Source organism: Typha angustifolia, chromosome 2, assembly GCF_048772165.1.
Source record: "Typha angustifolia cultivar Huaian chromosome 2, ASM4877216v1, whole genome shotgun sequence".
Taxonomy (NCBI): Eukaryota; Viridiplantae; Streptophyta; class Magnoliopsida; order Poales; family Typhaceae; genus Typha; species Typha angustifolia.
Genome location: NC_133240.1, coordinates 9,851,378 through 9,877,260, shown reverse-complemented (window position 1 = coordinate 9,877,260; position 25,883 = coordinate 9,851,378). Strand labels below are relative to the sequence as shown.

The window sequence follows — 25,883 nt, the reverse complement described above, 5'->3', positions numbered from 1 at the left end:
TAGCTGTTGAACTAATTAAAGGTATCGAAATTAAAATTTAATTAAACGCAAAAGCATGACATCACATATATAGTTACTAATTACGTTGTTGTGACTTGTGATCTGATATCGAACATCACATTCGTGGCGTCAACCAACGGTTGGCACGAATAAATATCACAAGAATAAAGTCTAACTGCCATTCGACATCCTCATTTTGCTTTTAATTCCTCAAGAATAATTTAATTTAATTTAATTTTAACCTATAAATAAATTAACAAAAATTTGAGAATATCTTTTATTTGGCTATATAATTCTCCTTCAGTATTTTTAACTCAATGGTATTAAGATCATTTTTGCATCTATATTGTAAGTGACCGGTGAGAAAACCAATGCCAAAGTATTTTTAAAGCATTTAAAAATAAAAGGATGAATTCGTCAACGAAATAATTATCCGGTTTCCAAACTTTGGCCTGGCCCACATGGTCGGCAGTGAGGAACTGGGCTTAGGCACCCCAAGGGGCATAATCCAGCGGTTAACGTACGTTTCCTTAATTTATAACGCAAATGTTTAATTAATTGGACAAGTAGAAGCTTAAATTAAATTGACCTACTTGAGAGGCCACTTTGATTACTTAGGTACCTTCTCTACCTATATTTAGTAGATGGGTGTTACACAAGTATGGATCCTGTACATAAGGAGTTGTATATCTAGCTAATTAATATAAATTTCCCTTATTTAGCTAGGTGACTTTGAACAAAATAGCAATTTCATTCGTTTACCTGTCTTTTTAAAAGGAAAAAAGGCTTGTAAATAAGTCATATATGATATCTTTTTTCATACTTTTTTTTCCTACCGGCTGGACTAGCCAATATAATTAATAAATTTATTATCAATTCAGTGTTTATATAAGATAAAAAAGAAGAAGAAAAAGATATGGACATGATTTTCCCACTGTCTAACTGTATCTGATCCATTAATTTTTCCACCTAACTAACAGCAAATTGTTATTTGTTAATCTATTATTGGATATGAGGTGTAGAATTATTAAAAGAAGAAGAAGAGGTCGTTGACACATATTGCAAGTGGTCATAAATTCGTAAAGTTAAGAAGATGAAATAGCCATGGCAGCACCCATCATGCAGGCATGAGTTGATTGGATAATTAGTCATAGATGATGGTTTGGTTATATGTCAACTCGCCAATACGTCACAAGGATCTGATATCGAACATCACATTGATGGCGTCACCGTAAGAATGGAACCAAAATTAGTAGATAGTTGAAATAAATGTCGTGTAAGTAGCAAGAAGAATAAGGTCTAATTGCCACTTGAATTTTACTTCATTCTTGAAAGGAAAAATAATCAATTTCAACTTTTGTTGATTCGAGAACAGACACGAGTTTGCCATGTTGGAGTCTCATATAAAATAAGGTAGGTGGTATATTTAAGTGTTAGTCCATACATTGCTACGAACTATGCACGAGTTGTCATGCATAATAAATACTGTTCGTTGGGGTGACCGATCGAGTCTCATTGATTTCTAATTAAGAGGAGGTGGTCTTGACATGGAAGGGAACCCTTCACCTCTTTGAAAAATTCTTATCTCAAAAATCAAACGGGGGAGAGAACAAATCCTTTCAAATTTGTAAGTAACTTAAGTAATTGGGGAACAGTATGTGCTCGGCGGTGGTCAATTAGACTCTATGGGCGATTGGGCGCAGCGCAGTGCTATTTGTTTTCGAATATAAAAGTAAAGTCAACGGATTTGAGAAAATACAGGCCAGAACCTTGCTTATATATTGGTGGTCGATAAGGCTTTTTTTTTTTTTTTTTTTCGCTTTTGCTTTGGATTTTCTTCCCCTCCTCTTCTGGAGAGGTGTTTGGTTTCAGTATAGAGCTGGTTAAAGGAGTTGAGACATTGCATTGCAAAGTAAAACTTGCGCTTTCTTGTATGAGAAATGAAAAATAATTGATCGAAAGCCGTCACCGGGCCGGATATTATGCCGAACCACCATGTTAAATATTCTCCTCTCACTGCATTGGAGCTCTCAGGTCAACTGATGTTAGTGCCAATGTGTCATATACCAGGTCAATATATGCATCTTCTCTTTTTCTTTATTTAATCATCGGTAATGGGCCGACGCCAACAGCATATGCAGCGAAGAATATCATCCATCTGCAAATGGCCATTAGGGGATCGCTCGAGTTGTGGCTGCTGCTTCTCCAAACGCTAATAGCCCTCAACGCCGTAGCAAAAGAAGCAAACTACACTTCATTGGCTTTGCGGGAAAGATGAGCAGATAAATGCGGCGAGGTAAGCATACCTTACCCATTCGGCATCGGAACCGAGTGTTCCCTGCCTGGCTTCAACATCATCTGCAACTCCAGCTACAGTCCCCCGAAGCCTTTTATCGGCAACATTGAGATAAGCAACATCTCGCTAAGCCCGGCACACATGCGCATCTACATGTACATAGCTTACAACTGCTTCAACCAGTCTTCTACCGTGAACGCCACTAATAATCCTTGGATCGACCTGACCAAAGGATTGCCGTACCGATTCTCGGACACGCGCAACAAGTTCACTGTTCTCGGGTGCCACACCCTTGCGTACATAAACGGCCAGGGATCCGACCAGTTCGCCACCGGGTGTGCGTCTTTCTGCAGCGGCCTGGAGAGCGGAACTACTGGCTCGTGCACCGGGATAGGCTGCTGCCAGACCAGTATACCAAAAGATCTCTACTACTATGAGGTGCAGTGGGGTTTCAAAGATAACACCCGGTGGGAATCTGTCCCCTGTAGCTATGCCATGTTGGTCGATGCGGAGTGGTACAGCTTTAGCACATCTGATCTCTCCGGCTTCGAATTTTTCAAAATGAATGAGAAGAGGGTGCCTCTGGTGCTGGACTGGGCGGTTCGAACCGATGCATGCCTTGAGGCGGCCAAGAATAGCTCGAATTATGCATGCCGCAGCAGCAACAGCTACTGCTACAACTCGGCCAATGGCAACGGCTATCTTTGCAACTGCTCCCAAGGCTACGAGGGTAATCCTTATCTCGACAACGGATGCACAGGTTTGATTCTGATTTCCTTCTTATCGCTTGACGTTCACTCTCTATTTCTATATACATGTGTACAATGCACAGGTTTGTATCAGTTTATAGCACTGTGTTTGCGTGACAGATGTAAATGAGTGCGATGATCCAAAGCGGTATCCTTGCAGTGGGACGTGCACAAACGAACCAGGGGGTTATAATTGCACATGTCCCAAAGGTACTCAAGGCAACGCTACAATCGGAAGCTGCACCAGAATTCCAGACAAATTCCCCTTACCTGCAAAGATAACCGTTGGTGAGTCTTCTGTACAATTAAAAACCATGGTAGCTGCGCTTTAAAGTTTCAGAAAACTACTCGTGACGTGGTTAATTAAGATGGCTCACAAACAAGAAATTATGTTGGATCGATCATGCTTTCTTTTTGCTGTCTGCAGGTATTAGTGCTGGTATCATCATTCTGCTGGCTTTTTCCTGTTTGATAGTTATAGAATTGCAAAAGAGAAAGTACATTAGAGAAAAAGATGAGTATTTCAAGCAAAATGGAGGCCAAAGACTATACGAAGAAATGAGGTCCAGACAAGTCGATACAGTTCGCGTGTTCACAGAGAAGGAATTGGAGAAAGCGACAGACAACTTCGACAATGGGAGAATACTCGGCACCGGAGGTCGTGGCATGGTATACAAGGGAATCCTAGATAACAACAAAGAAGTTGCCATAAAGAGGTCCAAAGTCGTCGACGAAAGCCAAAGGGATGAGTTCGTCAACGAAATAATCATTCTTTCTCAGATCAATCATAAGAGTGTGGTTAGGCTACTTGGTTGTTGCTTAGAGGTGGATATTCCTATGCTGGTCTATGAGTTCATCCCTAACGGGACGCTCTTCGACTTCCTTCACGGCAAGAATCGGGCATCACATATACCGTTGGATACCCGCCTAGAGGTTGCTGTGGATTCTGCAGAAGCCCTTGCCTATCTTCATTCCTCAGCCTCTCGCTCTATCCTCCACGGCGATGTCAAGTCTCTCAATATACTCATAGACGCCAATTACAAGGCAAAAGTTTCCGACTTTGGTGCATCAATGCTAGTTCCTCTTGATAAAGATGAGTTTGTTATGTTTGTCCAAGGAACTCGAGGCTACTTAGACCCAGAATGCTTACCTACCCAACAGCTAACAGAGAAGAGCGATGTTTATAGCTTCGGTGTCGTACTCTTGGAGCTAATCACTAGGAAGCAGGCAATTTACACTGATGACTCGAATGAAACAAAAAGTCTTGCTGCGAGTTTTGTCTCATTGATGGATCAAGATAGGTTTCGTGATATCTTGGATGATCAGATTGTAGAGGAAGGAGGGATGGAGTTGCTCCAAGAGGTCTCAGAGCTCGCCGTGCATTGTCTAAGCATTAAGAGGAAAGAAAGGCCCACCATGAAGGAAGTTGCAGAGAGAATGCATATATTGTCAAGGTTCAAGCATCACCAATGGGACCAGAAGAATCCAGAAGAGACAGAGAGCTTGCTTGGTGAGATGCCAACACATGCATCAGATTCTACAGCATACAACAGTGTGGGGAACCGATTTATGTTGAACACAGATGATGGGAGATGATGAGATTTTATTGGCGATCTTCTTTGTGCTATTTTGGTTGTCTAAGATGCAAACTTCTGTTATGCTTTCTATTACGACGTGGTTGATGTAATATTGCTTTATTTATAATAAAGAATCATGTCCCTAATAAATTTCCTTTTGGTTTTAGAAAAGTAAATAAATTGATCATCAATCGTCATTGTGTCATTCTGCTGCATCAATTGTTTGCTATTAATTATAAAGTGTCTCGAGTTTGTATTACTCTCTCTCTCTCTCTCTTGTTCAAGTGAACTAGATTGGAACCTCCTTCTTTCCCATCTACCTCCTCTCTCCTTCCTGGTCCTCGGCGGAATGCGACGACGTTTGTGGAGGAACCGGCGGCGATTCGACAGGCAGCATGCAACCGCATAAAAGCAGAGGCGCAAACTGGTAAACCTCAAATCCCAAGCTTTCTACCCGCTTGGAAATCCAATTCTACGTAAGCCTGACCATCGGATCTGAAAGACCTTCCCATTTGGGGTGGGCTAGGCCCTGGCCCAAACTCGTTCCAGTCCCGCCCATGAGATTGAGAGCCTAAAATAGCTTTGACGAAGTCGGCAATTGCAAGTAGAACACGGAATTCAGTCTGACTGAGGAAATTTCCCCCCAATTGCGGAGTTGCAAGAAAGAAAAAGAGTGAGAAGGAAGAGAGTTTTATTGGGATTTTGATTCTGAGAGCCATCGTTCTCTCGTCTCAAACAAGAAAGTGTGCCTGCAACCAGAATGAAAGATGAATTGATAGTACACGTACTAATGCCTGCATACCGAAAGGAATTTGCTCGATACACTGTCTCAAGTCACATCTTGGGAATTTGGGCCATCTATTTGCATGATTGAGTTTACGCTACCATAACTACTAGGAAAATTATGGAATGAGCTAAAAAATTCTTAATCTGACCAATTTTTATATTTGAGTTTTGTTGAATATGAGATCAGATGTTTTTACCTGTCTTAATATCTGAATAATTTACACGGTTATAAATATGAGTTGAATAATAGTGTCCGAAATAATATTCGTATTTTTATATAGTTAAAATATTATGAAGATAACAATAAGAAAGACTGATTTTCTACCTTTATACTTAATTCTCTAATCTATTTTTCATGGATATTATGTCGATTGCATTCCAGATTTTCAAGTAATATCTCACATTTTTCTCGATAGTAACTTAAACAATTTGCTCTACGGACAGTGATATTTGCTCCAGCAATATCAGTTTGTTTTTTTTGTTAAATGTCCACTTTTTTGTAGACCGAGTATAATAAGTCTAAGTCAATAGCAAATAATCAAATCCGATCCCCTTGACAAGTTGAGAGGGCATTGTTAATTGGATACTCCCAATTAACATGTCTCTCTAGTCTATATCATATTCATATGACGTAATATTCAAATATAACAGTTAGATACAATGACCAAAGTAATATATATATATATATATATATATATATAAGTAATCTGCTTTTGGAACATATTTATAAAAAAGAATTATTAAAATTATGTTGTCTTATCAAGCAATTCGACAGCGCGACAGTAAAGTCTTAACGACATTTAGTTCAGAGTAATTGTTCAACAATGCACACAACTTGAAGTCTACACTAAACAGCTTACTATGTTAGCTAAAGCTTGGTTAGCTCTACGTGTTTTTACATCTATAAAAAATTAGCTTTTTATCTAACTCATATTTAATCTTTGAACTAGTAAATGAGATAAAAACATCATGTCTTAGCGAAGGACTTAGAGATTGTTTTGTCAAAACAACTTTTGCACCTAAGTTTGTATTATCAAAAGCCTATCAAACTCAATTGCTCTATTTTCATTTGTTCATAATTTTGTAACTCTCTGAAAAGCCTTTTTTTTTTTGAAAATTTGCACAAATTACACATTTCATTTTCAATTTTCTGACTCATGCCCAATTTTATTTTTACTTATAAGTCAAGTTTATTTCTTTCAAACTTATTTATGATAATTAGTAGTTCATTAAATAGTAACTTAATAAATTCATAAATATAGTTGTAAAATTTATAAATTAATTATAAAATTCATATATTTAATTGTAAAATTTGTAAACTAATTACGAAATACAACCATAAAAATAAGGAGTATTAGAAGGAGATTATGTAAAAAGATGTAAGACGTAGTAGAGATTAGTGCTACCACTTGACCTTGGCAGGATTAAAGAAAATATTTTTGGATTTTCGTCTGTGGTGATTCTAATCTTACTTAACGGTTAGTGAAATAGTTAGTAAAGCTCTATAAATGTACTTATTGTGATCCTAATTCTTAAACGTTAATTTCGTTGGTGACTAGTAGTGTAATATAGCCACGGAACGAAATTCCTATTAAAGAAAAAATACGGCATTAATTATTGATTTTAGATTAATTTACATAATAGGATAATTTTAACATAGATTAAATTGCACCCACAACTTTGAATGTACGAGCCAATTAATGGAACCTACAATTTATTATAGAACCCACATCAACTAGTTGTTGTCGGCGTTGACGGAGACTTAAAAGACTTGACGTTTTCTTAACACAAAGAAAAATCTCCTTACGTAATGAGTGGGCCCATTTTCGTTAGATCTATTTGTAAACTAGGACGTTATATTCTACTGATAGCAATTATATATTAATTTATTAATGGGGAGTAGGCGAGGAGCTGCAATCATTAATTTAATGCTGACGTTGATGGATTTCCAATTTCCATAAGAAGATGAAGCTAAAGATCTGCAGGCAGATCTGACGTTGCCGTCGCCTACGGCCCAACTGGAACGGGCGAGGCAACAAAATTGCAACCCGATCTAACCTAATGGGATGACCCAACTACGGACGTCCAATGCCACGTATATACCATGACACTTAAGTTCCGAGTCGGCATGCCATCCAACTCGGCTGGTTACTTCTTTTGAATGCCCTCTGTCTTGTGGACCGACTATTATAAGTCCCGAGTCAATAGCGATTAATTAAATAAGTTGAGAGACCATTCTTAATTGGATTTGGATACTCCCAAGCCAAGTTTTTTTTTTCTTTTTCTAAAAAAATAAAAAATAAAAGTCATCGAATCGATCTGCTTCTGGGACAGGTTTACAACCAATCATGCATGATTTCTTGGCAAAAGACTTTGTCCACTACTTTTGCACCTTAATTCTTCTATCATCCGTAACTAAACTAGGAACCACTTTTCAATCTTATTAATACTGCATACCGGCCTTGAGGTAAATGCAACACCAAGTCTATGTCATGATGATACTTCAAGTATTCATACTCTTGCTCCTTGGCACAGCCTCGGCGGCGAACATATCACTGCCGGGCTGCCAGGACAAGTGCGGCAACGTTAGCATCCCTTACCCATTCGGCGTCGGCGCCGGCTGTTATCTTGACGCCGGCTTTGAAATCATATGCGACGACAGCTACCCCACCCCTAAGGCTTTCACCAATGGCAATACCCAGGTCGACGAAATACTCCCCGACCATGTTCGCGCTCACTACTGGTACATATCATACCAATGCTACGATGAAACCGACTGGACCAACGCCTCGACCGCATGGTTTAACCTAACGCAGGTTCCAGCGTTCCGGTTCTCGGACACGCGCAACAAGTTCACCGCCATCGGCTGTGCCACCCTGGCCTACATCTTCGGTAACGGTGGCCGTGTAAATGGATATACGAGCGGGTGCTTGTCGTTCTGCAACACTCCGGGGAGCGCCACCAATGGCTCGTGCTCAGGGATGGGCTGCTGCCAGACCTCCATCCCCAAGGATCTCTTCTACTTCAATGTGTCTTTCGGCGGCTACAACCACAGTGACGTTTGGGAGTTTAGCCCCTGCAGCTACGGCTTGTTAGTCGAGCAGGACTGGTATAATTTCACTGCCTCCGATCTCTCAGGCTTCGATTTCTATCATAAGAACAACATCACTGGGTTTCCTGTTGTGCTCGATTGGGCCATTCGCGACATGTCGTGCTCCGAGGCGAAGCTTCAGACGGGCTACGCATGCCGGAGCGAGAAGAGCGATTGCTATGACTCCACCAACGGTCCGGGTTATCTCTGCAAATGTTCGGGGGGCTACGAGGGAAATCCATATCTCGAACATGGATGCACAGGTTTTCAATAATCCCTAATATGTTATTTTCCTATATCCAATGGCCATTTCGATTATGTGCTGCTTGCATCATTTATCTATTAACATCTGGTGATGGGTATGTCGACAGATATTGATGAGTGCCGGGATCCAGACCTGTACCCCTGCTTCGGAAATTGTACCAACAAACCAGGGGGCTACGACTGCAAATGCCCACCAGGCACTCAAGGCAACGCTACGTACGAACGCTGCTCCAAAATTCCAGAAAAGTTCCCCTTAGCGGCCAAGTTGAGCGTAGGTAAGACTCCTTAATTTTATTGTTGCGCATAAGTGTCTTGGCTTCCCAATTTGATCCGAATACTTAATTGATAAAAGCTTATACCAACCAAGATAAAAGAGTTTCTTTTCTGTATGCAGGTATTAGCGCCGGTGTTATCATTATGCTGTCTCTTTCTTGCTTGCTCATTATAAAGCTGCAAAAGCGAAAGTACCTCCGAGAGAAAGATGACTACTTCAAGCAAAACGGAGGTCTCATATTATATGAACGACTGAGGGCGAGACAAGTGGAAACAGTTCGTGTGTTCACAGAGAAAGAACTAGAGAAGGTCACAAACAACTTCGCAAATGAGAGAATCCTCGGCGCTGGAGGCCGTGGCACAGTTTACAAGGGGATCCTCGAGAACAGTAGAGAAGTTGCCATAAAGAGGTCCAAAGAAGTAGACGAAAGCCAGAAAGATGAATTCGTCAACGAAATAATTATTCTTTCTCAGATCAACCACAGGAGCATCGTTAAGCTACTGGGTTGTTGTTTAGAGGTGGAAGTTCCGGTGCTAATCTACGAGTTTGTTCCCAATGGGACACTCTTCGACTTTCTTCATGGAAAGAATCGCACATCGGCAATACCGTTGGATATCCGCCTAGAGATTGCCACTGACTCTGCGAATGCTCTTTCCTATCTGCATTCCTCAACGGAACGCTCTATCATTCATGGTGATGTCAAGTCTCTCAACATACTCCTTGACGCTAATTACAAGGCAAAAGTTTCTGACTTCGGAGCATCAACGCTAGTTCCCCTTGATAAAGATCAGTTCGTTATGCTTGTCCAGGGAACTCGAGGCTACTTAGACCCAGAATGTTTAACTACCCAACAGCTAACAGAGAAAAGCGATGTTTATAGCTTCGGTGTCGTTCTCACGGAGCTGATCACCAGGAAGCAAGCAATTTATACTGATGGCTCTAATGAAACGAAATGTCTTGCCTTTAGCTTTGTTTCCATGATGGATCAAGGAAGGCTTCGCGATATCTTGGACGATCAGATTGCAGACGAAGGGGTGATGGAGCTGCTCCAAGAAGTCGCCGAGCTCGCCGTGCGTTGTCTTAGCGTCAAGAGAGAGGAGAGGCCCACCATGAAGGAGGTCGCAGATGGACTACACGTGTTAACAAGGTCCAAGCATCACCCATGGAGCCAGAAGAATCCTGAAGAGACAGAGAGCTTGCTTGGTGAGATGTCAACACATACGACTGCATCAGATTCTACAGCATACAATAGCATGGTAAACAGATTAGTGCTGAATATAGATGATGGGAGATGATATATGTATTAGATTTTATGGGTGATCCTATTTGTGCTATATTGGTTTTCGAAGATGCATATTTCTGTTTTGATTCTATTGCAGTGTGGTTAATGTAATATTGCTCTATATAACCAACTAATATTTAGTTTATGAATGGAAGATATAATATTCGTCCTTCTATCATCTTTCTCCCGACAAGAAGTAATATCCCTAATAAATTTCCAATTTCGATTTCAAAAGGTAAATATAAAGAGACCATCAGTCGTCATCATTTTTCTCACCTCATGAGATATTTTACAGAATCATCCAGGGTTAGATTCAAATATTATTAAACATAGAAACATAAATCAAGTAGGAGCTGATCAATAACTGAGTATATTAAGAGGAACTGGGCTTAGTCACCCCAAGGGGCATAATGCAAATATTTGATTGATCTAACGAGTGGTATTCGGCGTTACATAAATCTGGATCTTGCATAGAGAGGAAATTTATATTTAGCAAATAAATATAAGTTCCCTTTATTCACCTGGATGACTTTGGAAAAAAAGATGGATGCAATTTCACTTATTACATCTGATCAGGCTTGTAAATTAATTCATACAGTCTATTCTTTTTTTTTATATATATTTTTGTTACTAAGGATAACATTACGAATTCTCGATAGGCTTAATTGAAATTGGTTCAAATGCCGAAAGGGGTTGGACCCAAAAATTGATAATATTAGAAGGCTAGAAGCCGAAAGGGGTTGGACCCAAAAATATAATACGAAGAAGTCCAAATGCCACGCGATTCCCCGCATGGGTTCAATGTTGGTGTGCGGATTTGACGGAAGTCAACAAAGTCTACGCATGTGCTCCGGTTCTATTTATTTATTTATTTATATTTTTACACACGGTTTTGTTAGGATCCACAACGGTTTTCTTTTCTTTTCTTTTCTTTTCTTCTTTCTTTTTCTAACAAGCTACATATTTTTCTCTCATTTTTTTAATAAGTTTTATTAATATTAAAAATAATTATTATACTTTTATCTTAAAATACAAGTGAACATTAATAGATAATTTGAAAATAAAAACTTAATTTTAATAATAATAAATATAAGAATTATTGTTTATTAGCCATTTGTATACATTTATCCACATTTGGTACATAATATATATACATACATAAGTGCTTCTTCGGTGCCATAGAAATAAATATTTATCAATTATCTAGATAGTTAAGATTCTTAATGGTATAATAGGAATGCTAAAAAAAAACTATTACTACTTCAATAAGTAATTATTTATTTTTAAAATATATTATCTTAAATATTTTTTTTGATAATATATTATCTTAATAATTATCATATACAAGACATATATATGAGTGGTCAAAATTATGCATCCTCGTGGCAAATACCAGGTCCATGCATCTTCGTATTAAATCATGGAGGCTAACATGTAGTAGCATATGCACCAATTAAGGATTAATATCACCAGAAATAATGGGCGAGTTGTGGATGCTGCTTCTCCAGACGCTAATAATAGTCCTCGTCGGCGTAGCAAGAGGAGCCGCAACCACTTCGTGGCCGGTGGCTTTACCAGGATGCGATGATAAGTGCGGCGACGTGAGCATACCTTACCCTTTCGGCATTGGAACCGAGTGTTCCCTGCCTGGCTTCAACATCACCTGCAACTCCAGCTACAGTCCCCCGAAGCCTTTCACCGGCAACATTGAGATCATCGACATATCTTTAAACCCGGCACAAATGCGCATCTACATGTACACAGCTTACAACTGCTTCAACCAGTCTTCTACCGTGAACGCCACTAATAATCCTTGGATCAACTTGTCGTCGGAGTACCGATTCTCGGACACGCGCAACAAGTTCACCGCTCTCGGGTGCGACACCCTTGCGTACATAAACGGCCAGGGATCCGACGACTTCGCCACCGGGTGTGCGTCTTTCTGCAGCGGCCCGGAGAGCGGAACTAATGGCTCGTGCACCGGGATAGGCTGCTGCCAGACCAGTATACCAAAAGATCTCCACTACTATGATGTGAGTTGGGGGTTCCATAATAACACACGGTGGGACTCTGTCCCGTGTAGCTATGCTATGTTGGTCGATGCAGAGTCGTACAACTTTAGCACAACTGATCTCTCCGGCTTCGAATTTTACAAAAGGAATGAGACGGTGCCACTGGTGCTAGATTGGGCATTTCGAAACGACACATGTCAGGAGGCGAAGGGTACCCCGGATTTTGTCTGCCGCAGCAACAACAGCGACTGCTATAGCTCGATCAATGGCCCTGGGTATCTATGTAGCTGTTTGCAGGGCTACGAGGGCAATCCTTATCTTGAACATGGCTGCATAGGTTTTATTCTCTCTCTCTCTCTCTCTCTCTCTCTCTCTCTCTCTCTCTCTCTCTCTCATATAGGTGTGTGTCTTGCTTGTACTAATTTATAACCGTGGGTGTGACAGATATAAATGAGTGCAATGATCCAAAACTGTATCCTTGCCATGGGATTTGCACAAACAAACAAGGGAGTTACGACTGCACATGTCCACCGGGCACTAAAGGCAACGCCACAATATCCGGAAGCTGCACCAAAGTTGCAGACAAGTTCCCCTTGGCAGCAAAAATAACTGTAGGTCAGTCTTTTTTCCAACTAATAGTACCTTAACTGGCTCCCAAGTGATCGAGTAGAAAGCCATTAACAGAGGAACTACAATAAATGCCCCTTTTATTCTTTTTCTTTTTTGCGTGTAAAGCTAGGTGGCCAGTAATTGGTAAATTTATCATGCTTTGCCTTGGTGTACATGCAGGTATTAGCGCCGGGATAGTCGTTCTGCTGGCTCTTTTGTCTTTACTACTTGTAAAATTACAAAAGAGGAAGTACCTCAGAGAGAGAGCAGAGTACGTCAGGCAAAACGGAGGCCTCATCTTATATGAAAAAATGAGGTCGACGAAAGTCGATACAGTTCGAGTGTTCACGGAGGAGGAATTACAGATGGTGACAAACAACTTCGACGAAAAGAGGATCCTCGGCACGGGAGGCCACGGCAATGTTTACAAAGGGAAGTTGGAGGACGGCAGAGAAGTTGCCATTAAGAAGTCCAAAGGAGTCGACGAAAATCAAGAGGAAGAGTTCGCCAACGAAATAATCATTCTTTCTCAGATCAATCATAGGAGCGTAGTTAGGCTATTGGGATGTTGCTTGGAGGTGCCTGTTCCAATGCTAGTCTATGAGTTCGTCCCCAACGGGACACTTTTCGATTTCCTTCACAGAAACATATCAGCGATACCGTTGGATATCCGCCTAGAGATTGCTGTCGACTCTGCTGATGCTCTTGCCTATCTGCATTCCTCAACCGCTCACTCTATTATTCATGGCGATGTTAAGTCTCTCAACATACTCCTAGGCGCCAATTACAAGGCCAAAGTGTCCGACCTCGGAGCATCAACCCTAGTTCCCCTCGATAAAGAGCAGTTAGTTGAGCTTGTCCAAGGGACTATCGGCTACTTAGATCCGGAATGCATCAGCACGCGGCAGCTGACGGAGAAGAGCGATGTCTATAGCTTTGGTGTTGTGCTCTTGGAGCTAATCACCAGGAAGCCGGCAATTTATACTGATGCCTCTAATGAAACCAGAAATCTTGCTTCGAGCTTTGTTTCAGTGATGAACCAAAACAAGCTCCGCGATATCTTGGACGATCAGATTGTTGTAGACGGAGGGGCGATGGAGCTGCTCCAAGATGTCGCAGAGCTCGCGTTGCGTTGTGTAAGCGTGAAGAGAGAAGAGAGGCCCACCATGAAGGAAGTCGCAGAGGGCCTACAAATATTGGCAAGGTTCAAGCACCATCCATGGCCCCAAAAGAAACTTGATCAAGAGACAGAGAGCTTGCTTGGTCACGAGATTTCAGCATATGCTACTACTTCTTGTACAGATACGACCGCGTACAACAGCGTAGGGAATAGATTGGCGCTGAATATAGATGGTGGAAGATAGATCATAAGATCCCATTGTTGTTCCTCTTAATTTGTGCTATTTTGGGTTTTTAAGATGCATATTAATTTCTTTTGTGATATTTGATTGTTAAGTGATATCTCTCGACCTAATTATATCTATCGTAATTATAGCTAAAAGAGAAATTTTAAGAAGGCATAAGCAATCTATCTTTTTATTAATAAGCAATGTGGTGGTAGATTTGGTACGAAAAAAAAATTGGTACTGGATATGAAAAATTATTATTATAACTGTTAAATTAGGGTTATAAATTTTAATGGAACATTGTAGTATTTGTCTTAAAGGTTAATCTTATCGGAAAGTCGTGGCCTATAAGTTGTGTGGTGTCAAGCGCAGTCGGGTCAACGTTATGCATCTTCGTGGCAAGTACGATGCGCCTTCTTATTAAATCATGGAGGCTTCTTAGCACATGCTCAATAATTAATATCATCATCAGAAATGGGAGACTTGTGGCTGTTGCTTCTCCAGACGCTAATAAATACTAAAAATATAGGGTGCATATGTAATATTTATATATAACTTGTTGTTTTTAATTTATATATAACTGCTTAGGGGAATTATATTTCTCACTCCTTTCTAGAAAAGGATAAATATTCATATGTTGAAAACATTAAATATACGACGTGGACGAATGCTGATGCTTCGGCAGATGCGAGGTTGTTATTAGATTGTTAGTTGCCATAACTCTATTCCCACGACCGAGTCTTCCATGTGAATATTTATCCTTCCACTCTTTATATTTTATATTTATTTATTTATAAAAAGAGTAATTGACTGTAAGTCGTCGCCAAAAAAGTCTGCCTGAGTCGTCGCCAAAAAAGTCTGCCTGAGTCGTCACTGCCGCCGATGCGCCTTTCTTCTTTAATTCTCGTGGCTAGCTGTTCAGGCATGTATCAAGAATTAGTATCAGCAGAAATGGGCAGTAAGAGATGGCTGGAGTTGTGGGTGCTGCTGCTTCTCGCCATAGCAACAGCAGCAACCACTTCATTGGCTTTGCGGGAAAGATGCGCTGATAAATGCGGCGAGGTAAGCATACCTTACCCTTTCGGCATCGGAACAGAGTGTTCCCTGCCTGGCTTCGACATCACCTGCAACTCCAGCTCCAATCCCCCGAAGCCTTTTATCGGCAACATTGAGATCATCGACATATCCCTGATCCTGGGAGAAATGCGTATCTACAAGCACATAGCATACAACTGCTTCAACCAGTCCAACGAGGTGCAGTACACTTATTCTGGTGCGATCGACCTGACCGGGGGGTCAGCGTACCGATTGTCGAACACGCGCAACAAGTTCACCGCTATCGGCTGCTACACCCTTGCCTACATTGTCGGCTCGAAGGTGAAAGACTTCGCCACCGGGTGCGCGTCATTCTGCAGCAGCCCGGAGAGCGGAACTAATGGCTCGTGCACCGGGATAGGCTGCTGCCAGACCAGTATACCAAAAGATCTCGACTACTATGAGGTGCAGTGGGGTTTCAAAAATAACACCCGGTGGGAATCTGTCCCCTGTAGCTATGCCATGTTAGTCGATGCGGAGTGGTACAGCTTTAGCACATCTGATCTCCCTGGTCATCAGTTTTACAACAAGGATGAGAATAGGGTGCAACTGGTGCTGGACTGGGCAGTTCGAAACGCTACATGCCAAGAGGCAAAGGCTAGCCCAGATTTTGCATGCCGCAGCAACAACAGCGACTGCTACAGCTCGACCAATGGCCCCGGGTATCTATGTAATTGCTCGCAGGGCTACCAGGGCAATCCCTACCTCGACAATGGATGCAAAGGTCTCTCTCTCTCTTATCTCTCTCATATATATATGTGTGTGTGTGTGTGTGTGTGTGTGTGTGTGTGTGTGTGTGTGTTTGTGCGCGCTTGCTTGCTTGTACTAATTTATAAACCGTGTGGTGTGACAGATATAAATGAGTGCGATGATCCAAAACTGTATCTTTGCCATGGGATTTGCACAAACAAACAAGGGAGTTTTGACTGCGCATGTCCACCGGGCACTAAAGGCAACGCCACAATACCCGGAAGCTGCACTAAAGTTGCAGACAAGTTCCCCTTGGCAGCAAAGATATCTGTAGGTGAGTCTTCTTTTCAGCTAATAATGCCTTAATTGGCTTCCAAGTGATCCAAGCAGGTCACTAACAGAAGAAAAGTTTTGCCGTTAATTCAGCCAAGAGAAACTACCAATCAGTTCCTTTTTTTCGCATGTGTTAGTTAGGTGGCCAGTAATGGTAAATTTATGATGCTTTGCTTTGGTGTTCGTGCAGGTATTAGCGCCGGGATCGTCGTTCTGGTGGCTCTTTTTTCTTTACTACTTGTAAAATTACAAAAGAGGAAGTACCTCAGAGAGAAAGCAGAGTACGTCAGGCAAAACGGAGGCCTCATCTTATATGAAAAAATGAGGTCGACGAAAGTCGATACAGTTCGAGTGTTCACGGAGGAGGAATTACAGATGGTGACAAACAACTTCGACGAAAAGAGGATCCTCGGCACGGGAGGCCGCGGCGATGTTTACAAAGGGAAGTTGGAGGACGGCAGAGAAGTTGCCATTAAGAAGTCCAAAGGAGTCGACGAAAATCAAGAGGAAGAGTTCGCCAACGAAATAATCATTCTTTCTCAGATCAATCATAGGAGCGTAGTTAGGCTATTGGGATGTTGCTTGGAGGTGCCTGTTCCAATGCTAGTCTATGAGTTCGTCCCCAACGGGACACTTTTCGATTTCCTTCACAGAAACATATCAGCGATACCGTTGGATATCCGCCTAGAGATTGCTGTCGACTGTGCTGATGCTCTTGCCTATCTGCATTCCTCAACCGCTCACTCTATTATTCATGGCGATGTTAAGTCTCTCAACATACTCCTAGGCGCCAATTACAAGGCCAAAGTGTCCGACCTCGGAGCATCAACCCTAGTTCCCCTCGATAAAGAGCAGTTAGTTGAGCTTGTCCAAGGGACTATCGGCTACTTAGATCCGGAATGCATCAGCACGCGGCAGCTGACGGAGAAGAGCGATGTCTATAGCTTTGGTGTTGTGCTCTTGGAGCTAATCACCAGGAAGCCGGCAATTTATACTGATGCCTCTAATGAAACCAGAAATCTTGCTTCGAGCTTTGTTTCAGTGATGAACCAAAACAAGCTCCGCGATATCTTGGACGATCAGATTGTTGTAGACGGAGGGGCGATGGAGCTGCTCCAAGATGTCGCAGAGCTCGCGTTGCGTTGTGTAAGCGTGAAGAGAGAAGAGAGGCCCACCATGAAGGAAGTCGCAGAGGGCCTACAAATATTGGCAAGGTTCAAGCACCATCCATGGCCCCAAAAGAAACTTGATCAAGAGACAGAGAGCTTGCTTGGTCACGAGATTTCAGCATATGCTACTACTTCAACAGATACGACCGCGTACAACAGCGTAGGGAATAGATTGGCGCTGGATATAGATGGTGGAAGATAGATCATAAGATCCCATTGTTGTTCCTCTTAATTTGTGCTATTTTGGGTTTTTAAGATGCATATTAATTTCTTTTGTGATATTTGATTGAAAATGTTGTACTTGATTTGTAAACAATAATATGGTATATCCTCAATTAATTGCCATTTGGATTGAAAAGTCAAAATAAAGTGATCACGAGTCACCTTATATCATTCTGATGCTTCAATTCATTGCTATAATTAATTTAGAGCAATGTATAGTATACGCTAAACTACAATTTCGGAGACGACGGCAAATTCATCCAACTTGTGAATTTTGTTTTTCTTATATATCTTGGAACGTACATTGGGATAAAAGGGGAAGGTATCTTGTTCAAGAACTCAGTTCACTCGTGAGAGCTCATTCATTTTATTGTTCCCTTATCCTCTAGGAATCTCTGGAATAACAACCGTGCCATTTTTCCATGGAAAAGGATTCTTCTCGGGTGGTGATCGCTCGAAGAAATGCGGAAATTTACAGCCCAAGGGGGGTAAGTTTTTGGGAGAAACTCGGATTTCTCGAGACAAGAAAAAGGTTCCTCCAGAGGGAAAAAGCAGACATTACCCAGAGCGAGATTACTCAGAAAACATTGAAGAAATGGAACTAATGTCATCTAAAGATGGGCTTCCATTTCCTTTGACAAGCAATCCAGGTGTCAGGCTACAGAAGCTATGGGGCAAAGATGATGATCATACTTCTGATACTGAGAAAATTATAGAACCATCTTCTGTGAGAAGCCTTAATTTACAGTCTTTGAAACTCTCGGAATTAAGAGAGAACTTGCAAAGTCTGAATTATTGAGAGGGAATGCTGCTTGATCACCACATAACACATTCAATTTTGTCTTGGATTAAGCTCTCTTTCATTATTTGCTTTATCCATAAATGTTCCTGAATCTGTTTTTATTTTTTTTTCCTGTACTAACTGGCTTCATAATATGTAAATCAAGAAATTGTGGTTCAATTTTTTTTTTTGGCATGCAAAATTTTGATGTACTATTGTTCTGTTCTTGAAGTGCTCTAATGTTGGATCATTCGTAAATTATAATTGGTAAAGGATTTTAGTCGTGGAGAAAACCTCTATGTAATCCATTATCAGAAGCTATCTAACAACTACAGACAGATGCTTGTTTGATGGTTACAATCCATGACTGACCTTTTGCATTTTGATCGGATGACTCTTATATCATATTTCATAATATATCAGCATAAACTAATAAAAATTTCTACTTGATCTGAAATACTTAGCATATTTCATATTGCTAAGCATCACTGCTTGCAGTAAATTTCAACTTGGGAAGATTACTTTAGTAATTGTAAAATATGATATTGATAAAGTTACATAATTTCCCGTATCGATGACCCCATTTCTTGGGGATTGGGCATGATCACCAAAGGCAGCTTGTTCATAAAATCCAACGCAGGCAAAGCTATACCTTTAAGCAGCAAACAAAACCACACCGACGCCACGACGACCCCTCCACGTTAGAAGGATACGACACGGGTGGCAAGCGGCATCTAATAGGAAACAAAAATGCTCTAATTAACGGAAGAATCTGATATATTGGAAGTGGGAAAAGGTTGGCTCAGCAAAGAACATCCACCATTTCCTTTCCATGGAGTTTGGGGGAAGAAGTCAGGGGAAGTCTCTTTGAAATGACACCACCTTCAAATTAATGCCAACATATTTTGCATTATCAGATCAATAGGAGTTGGGTGACGATATTATTTGGTCCCCATATTATTTTTAATGCCTTGCAAAGTGGTGCTCGACATGATTTTGAAGCTCAACTCCAACTGCCGACAGAGAAAAGTGTGATGCCTGGCATATTTCTGCTTCCATTTGAGTTCACTTTTCCTACATAGCAACCAATCGAGGCATAGCTACATGATTCAGAGACAGTTGTTGGAGATCTGAACCCATGGTCAACTCAACTAACTAAGACCCACAAGCTCAATACTAATTCCATACAGCTTTGCCTTTAAGCAACAACCAGCTCAGTTGCTGTCATATTCTTCTAATAACAATCGGAAGAGTCCATTTGGCTTATAATTTGAAAATGGTTGGCCATCGAGCTGCAAGATATATCTTCGGTGCATGACTGCTGTCCTTAGCGATATAATTCCCTTGGAAGAGGGTTGCCACCTGCACCACAATATGCAAAATTGTAAGCTGTCATTGGGCCACCTCCCAACAACCCAAAGAGGTTGCTTTTTAATCATCTTGGGATGGCCGGATGGGGAGGGAGGAGTGTGATGCTCACGGGGTAAGAATCTATTACATTTATAGATAGGACTTGGATGATTCATCCTGGATATGCACTGCTGCAGAAAATTTGACAAGGTGAAATTGAAGCATGAGGTCCCATTAGAATTTAAAAGCAATAGAACAAAGACATGGGCATCATACATGCATACTGTTAGAACCATATTGAGAACATGGGTTTGGTAGTCATAGGACATTTAAGTAGGTAACTCTATCTAATATGTATAGTAGTTTATCACAAGTTTCCTTTTTTTTTTAAAAAAAAAAATTCAGTTGAAGGATAAGGCAGCTCCAGTAATACAAAGATGTGTTCTAAATGAGGCATTAATAAGGACAGTTGTGAGTGATTAATGAACATACCCACATGTTTTTCACAGATAATTATTGTATTCACAGCCTATTTGACACTGTCATTATCATGTAAGAAGATGATGCTTTTCCATCTGGGGTGTGATTTGTGTGTGCTCTGCAGGGAAAGGGATTGCTAAATTACCTCACTATTCGATCAATATTCTCAAATATCTATCTCATCTATTTTTTTTTTATTTCTTTCTTTTCCTTTTGTTCCTTTTACCTGGATAGTTTAACTTTCTTTTCACTACAAGCTCAATGATGCCATAGTTTTAGAAAAGAGCAGGCAATATAATAAACAGATGTGGGTCCTTTGCCACCTTGTTCCCTTCTTCTGCATCTCTCTCTCTCTCCTTCTCTCTCTCTCTCTCTCTCTCTCTCTCTCTCTCTCTCTCTCTCTGCTTGAGGCACAGAAAAGCTTAGGGTTTTCAGGAAGGGTTTAGGAAAGGCCAGTATTGATGTAGAAGAATCCAGCAACTGGCCAGGTATTGGGAAAGAAGGGACTTTGATTTTTTCAAGCATCCATTGGTGTTTGCTTCGATATGGAGAGAGGTAAGACTGTCTTGTTATCTTCCTTTTCGGTCAATGCGATCCATTATTCCACTCATGGATTTCAACAGCTGATGGGTTTTGAGGGTTTTTGGATCTTTAATGTACTTTTGGCCGATGTGCAGGAGTTGGATTTTCTCTCGTCTTTTCATGTCCTGCTAAAGATGCGATTTTTAAGTCGTCTTCGTGTATTTAGAATCATGGGTATGAGATCGACTGCTGTAATTTGACCAAAAAGCCTGATTTCTTGATCTAGTTGGCTCTGCTTGAGAATCTGAGAATCGAACTAATTATTCCAATGAGCCTTGGCCGGAATGTTGGTATTCTTGATGGAAATTTTCCATTTGCTTTGGTGGTAAATTGATGCTATTGTTGCTATGTTACTTTGCTTGGATACTGAGTTCTACTATTCGCCTTTTTGTTATTTTCGTTTTTAATGTGACACCAGAGAAATGTAGATCTGAGTTATTGCTTTTGATGTATGAATCATGTGAGAACTAATCACAGATCCAAGATTGTCTTCTCTATTCCATTGGTAATGTGCAATTCCCCTCGAGGACTTCTCATTTTCGTATCTTTCTTTGAGAGCACTAAAAAAATTAGCAGATATTATAAAGGAGCTAATCGGTTTGCAGATGGGCTTCCACGAGTAGCAAAATATACTATTTATAACTTCTGTCCTCGTTATGCGTTTAGTCCTAACTCTTTTGGTTTGCCTGTAAAAGTCCTTTCCCTCTATATAACTCCATTTATTGCAAGGTTCCTGGTCAAATGAAGTGATATCATACCTTTATAAGTCAGTATAATTAATTTTCAACATCTTCTTCTCAAGGCATCTTTTTTACTTGAATGAACTTATGGCTTTATGCTGGTCGACTATGTGATCTCCTTTAGAGATATCTAACCTATTCAATTAGTTCTGGCCCATTTGTAAATAGGATATAGTTGTTGCGTAACTATCTGTCTTTTATCGCTAAACTTATTGTTTACTATGTCATCATATCTGAGTTTCATCACGATGATCTGGTGTCCTCCTTTTGTTTTGTTTTGTTAAGGGATTATGGACAGAAAGCTTATTGGAGGCCTGATTAACAGTATTTCTCGACTTATTCATCTAGTTGCTTGCCAGACAAATAAAGCTACAGTTCTGAAAAACTTCAGAAATATTGTTGGAATACTGAAGCTCTTCAAGCCAATACTTGATGAAGCCTTTGGTTCTCCAATTCCTTCAGACAGACAACTTGTTAAGGCATTTGAGGAGCTTGATACAGCCGTTAATGAGGCCAGAGAATTTATGGAGAAATGGCCACAGAGGATGAGCAAAATGTACAGCGTGAGTGCTATCTTTCTATGTACTTTCTTTCTTCTAAACAATGTGAACCTATCCGTCAAAAGAAGAAATTGTTCTTTGGTCTTATGCTAAACCTTTTTATTGTATTGTTTCTTAACATATAATTTAACAGTAACAATTTATGTACTTCTGCATTTTGCAAGAAAAGTTCTTGTTTGTTTGGTGTAAAGTTATTAGTCATTGGAACCAAGTTGCTCAGCAGTCTCCTGTTTGCGTAGTTTCTTGGTGCAATCTCAAATGCAGATGTGTCAGGATGGCTCACACAAATATTCCTACATCATATGGATGTCATGGTATGTGTTGATATGTAGCTTATCTTCATTCATATTTGCTTTCAGGTTCTACAAAGTGACCCAATGGTGCTGAAAGTACAGAAGTCATCAATGAATATATGCCAAATTTTGAGTAAATTGCTACCACCATCTTCATTTACTTCACTTTTGGCTAGCATCCAGGTAATTGATAAAGTGAACAAGGATTAGTTGTTCTGTTGAAGACTTCTGAAATATTGACTAGTTCTTAATTCATTCCTCCCCATTTACTGATGCTGTTCTTAAGCTAGTTCAGTTATTGAAGGCTAACATTTGTAATTGCTTTTCTAGCTGTGCATGCAGGAACTTCAATGTTCGGAGCAGGATCCGACATCGGTACTCATTGAGAATGCACTGAAAGATTTAAGGGAAAATGTCATCCCTAGCCTAGAAGATATCATAAAGATTGTTGACACTCTTGGTTTGGCATCAAACTTGGAAATCTTGATGGAAAGTATAGCTCTGGAAAAAGAAAGGTTAAAGCTTGGACTTAAAGAGAAGACTGAAGATGCAAATCTCGTGGGTCAGATAATTGCTCTTATAACTCACATTCGTTATTGTGTTGCAAAACTGGAGCAGTTTGGTTTCATAAACGGGATCCCAATTCCTTCACATTTCCGATGTCCTCTTTCTTTGCAAATTATGCTGGATCCTGTAATTCTTGCCTCAGGGCAAACATATGAAAGATCTTTCATACAGAAGTGGCTAGACAATGGGTTAAGAATTTGTCCCTCGACTCGTCAGACTCTTGTTCATACAGATCTCATACTAAATTATACAGTCAAGGCATTGATCACAAATTGGTGTGAAGAAAACGACATAAAGCTATGCAGCTATGTTCAACTTGACCGGATGACTAATCCTTTCTTAACCAATCTCTTGGAAGACATCAGGCCTCAGAACAGTTTTCAAGGTTCACTGCATAGAGATTCGGCCTCCAGATCTTCTGTTGTGTGTCTTAATCTTGCAGAGCGACAAGGGCATGAGATTTCATCTGGATGCAGTGGAGAGGAGCCTTGCCATGTAAGCCAAGACGAGATAATACCAGATAGGAATAACATGCAGTGCAGTAATTCGTTTGATCAAAAGAGTTTCCATAGTCGAAGTGAATCCATCACAAGTGTCATTTCTAGTGAAATATCGTGCAAGTTTGATGAGAAAGTTACTTTACTTGGGGAAGTCTCGTATCATTCATTTTCTCCTCTCAATAAAGACCTGAGGTTTTCACCATCTTTTTCTCCAAACCAGTTTTCCAGCATTAATACAGGGCACGATAATAACATCAGGAATCAATCTTCACTACCCACTTCAGGATTAGATGATCTTGCCACCTCTTCCCATGTTCAGAACTTAGTCCAGGACCTAAAGAGTCAAATTCCTGAAACACAAACAGCGGCTGCAATGGAGTTGAGGCATCTTGCGAAGCACAATATGGAAAATCGCGTTGTGATTGCAAGATTAGGAGCTATCCCTCCATTGATCTCATTACTTCATTCCGAGGTAAAAATGGTTCAGGAAAATGCTGTTACTGCTCTATTGAACTTGTCCATCAATGAGAGTAATAAAATTCTTATAGCAGAAGCAGGAGCTGTAGAACCACTTATTCATGTCCTGGAATGTGGTAGCACAGAGGGTAAAGAGAACTCAGCAGCGACTTTGTTCAGCCTCTCTGTCTTGGAAGAGTATAAAGCTAGAATTGGACGTTCTGGTGCAGTTAAGGCATTAGTCAATCTATTAGGATCTGGAAGCCTTAGAGGAAAAAAGGATGCTGCTACTGCTCTATTCAATCTGTCGATCTTTCATGAGAACAAGGTGCGGATAGTCCGAGCTGGTGCAGTTAAGCACCTCGTTGAGCTGATGGACCAAAGCACAGGCATGGTTGATAAATCTGTGGCCCTCTTGGCGAATCTGTCAACAATACCTGAAGGTCGTATAGCTATCACCCAGGAAGGTGGCATTCCCTTGCTTGTTGAGATTGTTGAGACGGGTTCTCAGAGGGGAAAAGAGAATGCAGCATCAGCTTTGCTGCAATTGTGTCTTCATAGCAACAAGTTCTGTAGCTTTGTCCTGCAAGAAGGAGCCGTGCCACCTCTCATTGCCTTGTCACAATTTGGAACACCGAGAGCAAAGGAAAAGGTATGTGATAATTTCTTTTTTGCATCTATATATGTCATGCAGTTTAATGTTTTTGTTATGGTAAAGCTCCCTCAGAGCATCATATTCCATTCAGTAATCAAGTACAAACATCTCCACTGTCTCTGAATCTCCTATACTTAAGTTACATATATGATCCTTTGATTGGTCATGGAGAAGATCAAACCTGATGCTTAGGCACTCCTATACTCGTGCAGGCACAACAAATTCTCAGTCATTTCCGAAGTCAGCGTGAGGGGATAGTGCGCAAGGCAAAGCCATGATATCTTCTATGTATTACGTAATACACTAATGAATATGGATGAATTCAGAAAGTTTAGCGGCGACCTGTTCTAGTGCAAGATAATTATGAGGCTAAGTGCGGAACTCATGAAGTTGGTATACTTGCTGATGACCAGAGACTTGCAGTTAACGATTCTCTGTGGCAAGATGGAGCTCAGGTACAAGCATGAGAGAAGCTCAATTTGAACAGAATGTTATGTCTTGAGACACACAACAAATGTATTTTCTCAGTTATGGTGATGTGAATATGTACATGTCAGTGTGATAAAGTTTGCCATCATAGTTCTTTTTTACCTTTTGGGATCTTTGTTTTTTTTCCCTGCTCTTTGGTGGGATTCGGCTCTTGCCCTTAGTTTGAGTGGTTTTGAGTTGTTTCAAAATGATATTATATATGTTTTGCAGATGAGGAAGAGGTGGATGTAGATATCCAGCAGACTTAGCTTGGTATTTAAATGAATGCTCCAATGAAGTATGATATTTATTTTTAAAAAACAAGTGTGATATTGATAGCAGACTAGCAGCAGCACCTACTGTAATGTGGAGATATGCACTTCAAGAAGCTTCCTTTAAGATACTTCTACTATTTTGAGATATGTTTTAATTGCAGCGATCATTATGCTGAAAATATAATGCACTTCTTTTGAAGAATATAATGCCAAATTATAGAGGAAAATTGAACTCTATAAATAAATAAATAAATAAATGCTTAGGCAAATACAAAGATTTGACCATGATGTATATATAAAGAATATGAAATGAAAACCTTTTATCACATGGATAATTTTATTAAAAAAGAAAATATTATTTTGTTTCCGGTCCGGTTTGTA

At 40.4% G+C, this 25,883-nt stretch overlaps 5 protein-coding genes across 7 annotated transcripts; all 5 read left to right on the top strand.

The window, feature by feature from the left end:
* Positions 1-2,044: 2,044 nt before the first annotated feature.
* LOC140773111 (wall-associated receptor kinase 3-like) lies at positions 2,045-4,821 on the top strand. The gene is made up of 3 exons (XM_073115497.1): positions 2,045-3,056; positions 3,166-3,333; positions 3,473-4,821. Exons 1-3 carry the CDS (start codon positions 2,438-2,440, stop codon positions 4,639-4,641), a joined length of 1,956 nt encoding a protein of 651 aa, XP_072971598.1. The 5' UTR covers positions 2,045-2,437; the 3' UTR covers positions 4,642-4,821.
* Positions 4,822-7,846: 3,025 nt separating this feature from the next.
* On the top strand, positions 7,847-10,492 carry LOC140777535 (wall-associated receptor kinase 3-like). The gene is made up of 3 exons (XM_073121706.1): positions 7,847-8,762; positions 8,871-9,038; positions 9,158-10,492. Exons 1-3 carry the CDS (start codon positions 7,880-7,882, stop codon positions 10,330-10,332), a joined length of 2,226 nt encoding a protein of 741 aa, XP_072977807.1. The 5' UTR covers positions 7,847-7,879; the 3' UTR covers positions 10,333-10,492.
* Positions 10,493-11,699: 1,207 nt separating this feature from the next.
* On the top strand, positions 11,700-14,395 carry LOC140776385 (wall-associated receptor kinase 5-like). The gene is made up of 3 exons (XM_073120080.1): positions 11,700-12,668; positions 12,776-12,946; positions 13,121-14,395. Exons 1-3 carry the CDS (start codon positions 11,798-11,800, stop codon positions 14,302-14,304), a joined length of 2,226 nt encoding a protein of 741 aa, XP_072976181.1. The 5' UTR covers positions 11,700-11,797; the 3' UTR covers positions 14,305-14,395.
* A 707-nt stretch (positions 14,396-15,102) lies between these two features.
* Positions 15,103-17,980, top strand: LOC140776196 (wall-associated receptor kinase 3-like). Its single transcript, XM_073119822.1, has 3 exons — positions 15,103-16,105; positions 16,235-16,405; positions 16,595-17,980. Exons 1-3 carry the CDS (start codon positions 15,169-15,171, stop codon positions 17,773-17,775), a joined length of 2,289 nt encoding a protein of 762 aa, XP_072975923.1. The 5' UTR covers positions 15,103-15,168; the 3' UTR covers positions 17,776-17,980.
* A 2,690-nt stretch (positions 17,981-20,670) lies between these two features.
* LOC140771879 (U-box domain-containing protein 3) lies at positions 20,671-25,355 on the top strand. 3 transcript variants are annotated; one of them, XM_073113669.1, is made up of 6 exons: positions 20,671-20,961; positions 21,084-21,162; positions 22,014-22,291; positions 22,648-22,764; positions 22,912-24,756; positions 24,972-25,355. In XM_073113669.1, exons 2-6 carry the CDS (start codon positions 21,123-21,125, stop codon positions 25,035-25,037), a joined length of 2,346 nt encoding a protein of 781 aa, XP_072969770.1. In that variant the 5' UTR covers positions 20,671-20,961; positions 21,084-21,122; the 3' UTR covers positions 25,038-25,355. The 3 variants fall into 3 exon arrangements, with proteins under 3 accessions (XP_072969770.1, XP_072969787.1, XP_072969778.1); XM_073113686.1 differs by having other exon boundaries at positions 20,672-20,961; positions 21,084-21,313; XM_073113677.1 differs by lacking the exon at positions 21,084-21,162 and having other exon boundaries at positions 20,672-20,961.
* Positions 25,356-25,883: the final 528 nt, after the last annotated feature.

Bases quoted from the DNA above. Each gene is read 5' to 3' on its own strand.
- LOC140773111 (XM_073115497.1), top strand. From the start codon at position 2,438: ATGCGCATCTACATGTACATAGCTTACAACTGCTTCAACCAGTCTTCT. The intron at 3,057-3,165 runs GTTTGATTCTGA...TTTGCGTGACAG, and splicing joins TCTCGACAACGGATGCACAG to ATGTAAATGAGTGCGATGAT. The intron at 3,334-3,472 runs GTGAGTCTTCTG...TGCTGTCTGCAG, and splicing joins ACCTGCAAAGATAACCGTTG to GTATTAGTGCTGGTATCATC.
- LOC140777535 (XM_073121706.1), top strand. From the start codon at position 7,880: ATGCAACACCAAGTCTATGTCATGATGATACTTCAAGTATTCATACTC. The intron at 8,763-8,870 runs GTTTTCAATAAT...GTATGTCGACAG, and splicing joins TCTCGAACATGGATGCACAG to ATATTGATGAGTGCCGGGAT. The intron at 9,039-9,157 runs GTAAGACTCCTT...TTCTGTATGCAG, and splicing joins AGCGGCCAAGTTGAGCGTAG to GTATTAGCGCCGGTGTTATC.
- LOC140776385 (XM_073120080.1), top strand. From the start codon at position 11,798: ATGGGCGAGTTGTGGATGCTGCTTCTCCAGACGCTAATAATAGTCCTC. The intron at 12,669-12,775 runs GTTTTATTCTCT...TGGGTGTGACAG, and splicing joins TCTTGAACATGGCTGCATAG to ATATAAATGAGTGCAATGAT. The intron at 12,947-13,120 runs GTCAGTCTTTTT...GTGTACATGCAG, and splicing joins GGCAGCAAAAATAACTGTAG to GTATTAGCGCCGGGATAGTC.
- LOC140776196 (XM_073119822.1), top strand. From the start codon at position 15,169: ATGCGCCTTTCTTCTTTAATTCTCGTGGCTAGCTGTTCAGGCATGTAT. The intron at 16,106-16,234 runs GTCTCTCTCTCT...GTGGTGTGACAG, and splicing joins CCTCGACAATGGATGCAAAG to ATATAAATGAGTGCGATGAT. The intron at 16,406-16,594 runs GTGAGTCTTCTT...GTGTTCGTGCAG, and splicing joins GGCAGCAAAGATATCTGTAG to GTATTAGCGCCGGGATCGTC.
- LOC140771879 (XM_073113669.1), top strand. From the start codon at position 21,123: ATGCGATTTTTAAGTCGTCTTCGTGTATTTAGAATCATGG. The intron at 21,163-22,013 runs GTATGAGATCGA...TGTTTTGTTAAG, and splicing joins TCGTGTATTTAGAATCATGG to GGATTATGGACAGAAAGCTT. The intron at 24,757-24,971 runs GTATGTGATAAT...ATACTCGTGCAG, and splicing joins CACCGAGAGCAAAGGAAAAG to GCACAACAAATTCTCAGTCA.